General features: G+C 41.8%; 1 protein-coding gene across 1 annotated transcript; it reads right to left on the minus strand.

The window, feature by feature from the left end:
* Nucleotides 1–201: 201 nt before the first annotated feature.
* On the minus strand, nt 202–6,595 carry HYAL4 (hyaluronidase 4). The gene is made up of 3 exons (XM_044997489.1): nt 5,642–6,595; nt 1,598–1,687; nt 202–597 (listed from the first exon to the last, which is right to left on the minus strand). The coding sequence occupies exons 1-3, from the start codon at nt 6,593–6,595 to the stop codon at nt 202–204; spliced, it is 1,440 nt and encodes a 479-aa protein (XP_044853424.1).
* Between the last annotated feature and the right edge of the window lie 660 nt (nt 6,596–7,255).

Genomic DNA, 7,255 nt, shown 5'->3' on the forward strand with positions numbered 1-7,255 from the left:
AGGTACAACAGTAAAAAGGTGCCCAATCCTGTGTTGATTGATTTAGGTAGCACTCTATAGTGTTTTCATTGCTACACTATCTCATTTGATTTTTAAAAGACAATGGAGTATTGCCATAATCTCTCTCTTATCAAAGTTGTTCCTCTGAACCTATGGAGTCTAGAAAGACCCTATTCAATATGGTTATTCACAAGGTAAGACTCAGAAGATAGGCAAAGAAAGCAGACTTATCATTACTAATGTTCTGGGTAAGAGGAAATCTGCAGAACTTCCAGGTTGCTTATCTGAAGTCTGAACTTTCCGGCAATCGGCTCCTTTGTAGCCCTGATAACAGTGACAGATGAATTTCTGTGACATTACTTCCAGGTCAGTACTTGATGCTTCTCCTCTCACTGTAAATTCTTGGTCCTCTGAAGCTTCTATTTTGAAATGTTTAGGATTCAAATGAAGATAATCCAGGGCTTTCCATTTTCTTCGTATACATCGCCCGTTATTCTGACAAAGATGCTTGCTGCACACCTCTGCTGCTTTGGTCACATTGATGATGTAGATCCCTAATTCAGAAGCAACAAATTGTTTCACCTTTGTACAGTTGCCCTGTAAATAGCAGAGAGAACAATTTAGGTGAAGAGAAACTCACTAGTCTGTATTCTTTGTTCAACTTGAGAAATATGTAAAATGTAAACAAAAAGCTTTACAATTGGAGCTAGAATTGGATGATTAAAATTGAAACTATGTTGACTGTCTAAAATAGTACTAGATATATACAAGAGATTGTTTTAAAAATAACCTGATAGTGTCTCATTAAGATCTTTGAATTTGATTGGAGCCACAGCTGTGTTCAAATAACTGGCTTCAGAAATTGATTTCATTACTGACAATTGAGCATATGTACTTTACTCCTGGGGGAATTCTGTGCCACTGCACATGCACAGATTTCTTTGCTTCCCCACAGAAAAATGACTTTTTGATGAGGAAGCAAAAGGATGCCACAAGAGCGGTCATGCGACCCTGCCCAACAGTATGTTTCGGGTGCACAGGGCAGCCTGCGAGAGGTAAATCACTGTGGGGCAGAGGGCGGGACTGGTGAAGACCTGGCTGGTGGCTCCTATCCTGTGCCGGGCTCAGCTGTTAGTCCTCTTCCCCTGCATGGCATTCGGGGCCGTGTCAGACTCACCCCCAAATTTCTCCCCTGGCTATAGGAAGCTCTGTAAACTCCCCTCCCTCCCCATGCTTCTGCACCCATCTGTATCCCATTTACAGGGAGCTTCTCCTGCATCTGTCCAACTCCTGTGGACCCAGACCCCCTCATACCCAGACCCTCTCTCTGAGCCTTACCCCCCACACACACAGAAACCGCCTGCCCTTATGAGCCCCACTCCCCTGCCCCTGGACCACCCCAACGAGCCACCCGCACCCGGATCGCCACCATTCCATCATGATCTTGATTAGGTGGCTAAGGGGACTTTATGAGCTATCACATCCTGGAGTTCAGAACTCAAAGGAATTGATGTATTTGGAAAATGTTGTTCATATAATGGAATGAAGATGTATGCTGTGCTAGTACATTTGAATTAGCATTATGGCACTGACTTACCTCTGATGACGTTAAATTCATATCTCCCCAAATAACAATTCCTGAAGCTCCCAAGGCAGCACTCTCTCCAATAGTGCTAATAAGATCTTGCTACAGTGAAAACAATAAAGACATCACTGTCAGTAATTTGTTGCTTTCACAGTTTGTGGTTATTAAAGCCAGGCAAGTGTTAGTGTTAAACAAAATGTAAAGCAAGGTCAGTGTTATACAAAACTCACGGGACTATATGGATTTCTAGTCCAGACAAAAATGGAATCTTCTTGATATTTTATTGAAAACACTGTGCATACTTTTTATTTCATTCACCTCTCATTTTGTAGTATGTGTCACAGTGCTAGCTCACAAACTGCCAGCTCCTCTGTGGGTGTAAATAGACATAGCTTTATGGACTTCAATAGATCTGGTCTATAATTTCTGTAAATATCTAAATTGCTGTTGAAATAGGGGTGGACTTATGATGTAAAATTGTAACTCAGATCTGGAACATCTAGGGATGTTTGGATCCAGGGTTTTGCTTCAACCCATTAGGACTGCAGGATCAGGCTCATCTAGGGAATATTTCTTGGGTGGAATGTCAAGAGAAACACTTTACACCGCTCTCCTGCCATCAGAAACAAAGTCTATCTTCTTTCCTCACTTGTCTATGTAGATATATATTAAACAAAATTTAAAGAAGATTCATTTTGAGAAATTGTTTGCCCACAAGGCTTAATTTTCTGGATACAAAGATAATTAATGAATATCATTAAATAGATCCTTGCAAATGTACACTATTTGCTGGCATGGTGATGGGGAATTACTGAATTTTTCAAGTGAACAATCAAACCAGGAAAAATAATTTTATTTTCATTTACGTTGGCAATAGTATAGTATTTATTTACTACATTGTGTAGTACATTTACTAAAAGTCCTGAGATCTTTTTTTTAACATGAAAACTCCTTAAAGAGTTCAGCTAATAAATCTTGGCTGAAAACTAGGGAGAAGCAGCCACTTCTGTACACCAATCAAAGTCTTTGTCAGATTTAGAAAGATGTAATTCCAAGTCCAAGGTCATGCATTATCCTCGCTTTTTTTCGTTCAGGCCTTCATATAAAATTAGCAGTTACCATGAATGGACAGCAAATTCAAGGAGGGAGAAGACTGGCATTGTATAACTTAAATGAAAGAGAAAGTATGACAATTTGGGAATCTGTGAATTTATAAATTCCATTCTGATTTTATGTTTATAACCTCATCAGTGTCTTCCACTGTATCCTTACATCATCCCTCTGGTGTAGAAGGGAGGGAATGCTGCACCTGGGGATCTATCCCTAAATGGAACAGACATTAAGATCCATTAACAATTGAATAGCCTGGCCCTAGTAGAACAATGGAGACTACCAGCCAAAGGCTATTGACTTGCTAATGACTCCTGTAGGCTGTAACAAACACTGGGGATGTTGAAGGCCACAATACATTGAGGATTGGATGGAGAATGAAAAATTGCAGGGGAAGTACATGAAGAGTTAAGATATTAGGAGCTTCTGTTTAGAGGGAGACTCGCTACAAGAGGAGACCAAAACCAGAAGGCAAGACTGGGCAGAAGGAGTTGGGGTGCAGGCAGATCCTGGGTTCCCTGAAAGATTCTGACTAATAATAATACCTAGTTCTCATATAGCACTTTTCATCAATAGATCTCAAAGCACTTTACAAAGGAATTGTAAGGAAACTGAGGGGGAGTCTTATAGGCAGGTGTTTATTATTTTTCTACAGACCTATATATCTCTTGTGCTTACCTATTAGTAAGGTGTATGTTTCAGAAGTTCCTTTGCAAAGTCTCTGTGTTACTTGCTTTAACTGTCAACATCCCCAAAGGGACCCAGTGTATCCATGAGGGTAAAGCTCTGGAGACATCATGTGAGCTACTGGGGAGACTCATGAGGGCCATATTGGTCCCACATCCCAAGAAGGTGTACAAGCCTTGGACTGCGTTCCTTGGGAATATGCCTGAAAGGCTTTATGAAGTGTAGTTATAGCCATGTCGTCCCAAGGATATTAGAGAGACAAGGTAGGTGAGGCATATCTTTTATTGGGCCAACTTCTGTTAGCAAGAGAGACAAGCTTTCAAGCTACACAGAGCTCTTCTTCAGGTCTGGAAAGAGGTACTCAGAGTGTCTCAGCTAAAAACAAGATCAAATAGATTTGCTAAACTATTTAGCTGTGACACGGGGAGTACATTTCCCAGACCTGAAGAAAAGCTTGTCTCTCTCACCAACAGAAGATGGTCAAATGAAAGATATTATCTCACCCACCTTGTCTTTCTGAAAGGCTTGTGTGATGGGGTGTTGGCTTCACGCTAGCCTGTAGGGGGTTGATAGAACCCTAGGGAGGTTGTGCAAGAAACAGCCAATAGAAGAGGGGCTGTGAGAAGCAGCCAATCAAGGCCCAGCAGGCCCATATAAGAAGAGCTACAGGGCTGAGTGGGGTCAATTACTCCTGGAAGTTCAAGGAGGGAGGAGTGGATGCCTTGCAGGTAGAAGGAAGCTAGCACCCTGGACAGAAAAGCGCTGGGAAGGAACAGGGGAGTGAGAGGAAGCTCCTGACTGGCATGCTGAGGCCCTTAGGTAAAGGTAAAGGCAAAGAAGGTGCTGGGGCCATGGGGAAGGGAAATATACTGAGGAGTTGGAAGGGAGGCAACACCTGGCTGCCATCTACAGTGTCAGGACCTAGAGTAGTGGGAGGGTCTAGCTCCCCTACCCTAGACACTGGGGAAGTGGCTGGACTAGAAGTTAAACTCCCCCGGACGGGGGGAATCACAGACAGTGACACAGAAGAGGATGCTGCAATTCCTGAGGCTGCGAGAGGGGCTGCAGGCTGATGGTGGAGATTGGATGATGGTGTGCAGACTGCTGCTGATGGTGTCAGCATTGAGCTAATCCCCAAGACAGCCAGCAGGAAGTGCCAGCATGGTGAGTGACATGCACTGGGACAGTGTGACATACAGGCAGTGTCTGGATACTGCTCAGACTCAGTAAGCATAAAAACCTGTGGGAGCCAAGGTTTGGGTCTAATACAGAAACCTGGTGGCTGTTGATAATGTGGAGTTCAGCCAGAGCTGTTACAAGAAGATTGTTTGTTGTTAAAGAGAAGAATATTATCTTTTTCTGAGAGGATCTCTGTATCTAAAAGAGAAGGATAGTTTCATCTAAGGCCCTGATCCTGCAAACACATACACACGTTTCACTTTAAGGATGTAGTCCTACTGGCTTCAATGGGACTGCTCACATGCTTAAAGTTAGGCACTTGACTAAGTCTTCACAGGGTTGGGGCCTGGGGCAGCAACTCCCAAGTTTGAAACCCAGCTCCCATATAGACTACCTATATGGTACTGGGCAAGTTGCTTAATATCTCCTCCTCAGTTTCTCTCCTGTAAAAGGTGAATAATACCTACCTAACAGCTGTGAGAATTAGTTAATAGATGTATAGTGCTTTGCAGAAGAAAAGCATTTTGTGTTAATTTATTAACCATTTGCATTCCAGCTAAGTAAAATCTGTAAAAATTCTCTAGCTTTGTCATATCCAGACAGGAATATAGCACAGCGCTGAACTGGAGAAAAATATATATATTACAAAAATGTTAGAGATACAAGGTGACTGAGGTAATATATTTTATCTGCACTGCAGATTTTTTTTTAAAGTGTCTTCCAGATTGAATGTTTACTCTGAGCTTTGGCTGTTTTAAAACATGTAGCCATTTAAACATTAATCAGCAGAGTAGACCCATATACCCCTCTACCCCGATATAACGCTGTCCTCAGGAGGCATAAAATCTTATCGCGTTATAGGTGAAACCGCATTATATTGAACTTGCTTTAATCCACCAGAGTGCGCAGCCCCACCCCCTGGAGCACTGCTTTACCACGTTATATCCTAATTCATGTTATATCGGGTCGCGTTATATCGGGGTAGAGGTGTACAAGCCTTTACAAACATACAAAGCATCTTTGCAATAATGATGGTTAGATCTGTTAAAGCAGCCTCCATAACTCCTAACATTGGCTTACCTTAGAAAGAAATAATAAAGGATCATCTCGGTAACTTAGTCTAGTATAGACAAACACAGGCAGAGCATAATCATGAGATGTCATGGAGGAGATCCTCATGGACTCAGTCACTCTAAATTGTGAGAAACGTAATGTGTTTTCACTGTTTCCAAGGGTTTTCTTGATGCCAATGGAAGGATACAGAGCTGCACTGCTATCCCAGAGCCAGGAAAGTTCATTGTTCCTCAAAACTTCACTCTCTGGGCAGGAACCAGTGTAGTCCTGGTCATGAAAATTATAATTGTGGCAATCAGGGTATAAATAGTATCCCCAGAGCCCCATAGGTCTGCTTTTAATCCCTAGCTCAATTGTCTCCTTCATGAAAGCCTTAGCACTTTCTTCAAAGGAGAGTTTGGCCAAATTTTCGATGTCATTTGCTGAAATATTGCCTTGCGTTTCAGAAATGAGCTTCCGTGACTTTTGCCTGTAAATATCTTTTGTGTTCCAGTTGCGTGCCCACTGAGGCCTCCAGTATTCCCAGTCTATGACAGCTAATCCTTTAAAGTCCTCAGCAGGAATATAATATTGAATGTCTTGGCCAGCTTTTTCCAGATGAGTTTGCAAGCTGAAGTTTTGAGGTAGACCACCATTTACAGGGATTTCCTGCGATGTGTACCATGGGTAGTATCCCAGTCTATTCACATAAAATATAGTCACATTCTGCCCTCTTGCTCTGGCCAGTGGGCTTCCAATCACATGGAACATTTTCAGGTTCAGAGTTATGTTATATTTCAGTGAGCATTGATCTGTGGGTGCATTCCAGGCAGCTATAAAAGGTTTTCTCTGGAAAACTAGTGGTTGGGCTGGTTTCATTGCAAATGTGGAACTCCAAATAAATGTAATCTGTAGCCACACCGTGAGCTGAACCAATTGGATAATATGTAATAGTATCCCACTTTCAAACAGTATTCTCATGATGTAAGAGGCTACTGTAGAGATCTCCTAGTTCAATATTGTCTGCAAAACATAAGAGATGGGGCATTATTTGTTCTTTACACAGTATTAGAAATGTGTTGAGGTATTTCTAAGGCATTTGCAACTGTAGTACTTGAGAGCCAAACTGTATATGATACTTTACAGACAAACTAAAAACAATGGGTAAGATTCTCAGCTGATATAAATCAGTGTAGCATTGTGGAAGTCAATGTTACTATGGCAATTTATAGCAGCTGTAAATCTGACCCACTGAGCCAAATCCTGATCTAATTGAAATTAATAGTTTTGCCATCACTTCACTGGAACCAAGAGTTGTCTCCCTGTCCCTGCCCTTAAATATTTACAATCCAAATTACCCACATTCATCTCCCTTTCAAACATTTTTTTCCTTTGGAGAAGGGCAATCCCCAGACAAGTGGATTTAGGGCCAAATTCTGCTCTCCGCTACTCTATGCAACCCTCTTCACTTTAGCTTGGGTTGATTTAACTTTAATGGGGCTGCAAGAGTAAAGTCGAGAACAGAGTTTGGCCCATGCACTTTAATGTTAATTTAATTTCTTCTGTGCCTGACATAGTAATCTTGTCATAAATATTTTGCATTCTTACATGGTTACTGTGAAGAATTGTGGGCAAAGTGAG

This window comes from Mauremys mutica, chromosome 1 (genome assembly GCF_020497125.1).
Source record: "Mauremys mutica isolate MM-2020 ecotype Southern chromosome 1, ASM2049712v1, whole genome shotgun sequence".
Lineage (NCBI taxonomy): Eukaryota > Metazoa > Chordata > Testudines > Geoemydidae > Mauremys > Mauremys mutica.

Bases quoted from the DNA above. Each gene is read 5' to 3' on its own strand.
- HYAL4 (XM_044997489.1), bottom strand. From the start codon at position 6,595: ATGAGAATACTGTTTGAAAGTGGGATACTATTACATATTATCCAATTG. The intron at 1,688-5,641 runs GTAAGCCAATGT...TTTTCACTGTAG, and splicing joins CTTTATTATTTCTTTCTAAG to CAAGATCTTATTAGCACTAT. The intron at 598-1,597 runs GTAAGTCAGTGC...TGCTATTTACAG, and splicing joins TGAATTTAACGTCATCAGAG to GGCAACTGTACAAAGGTGAA.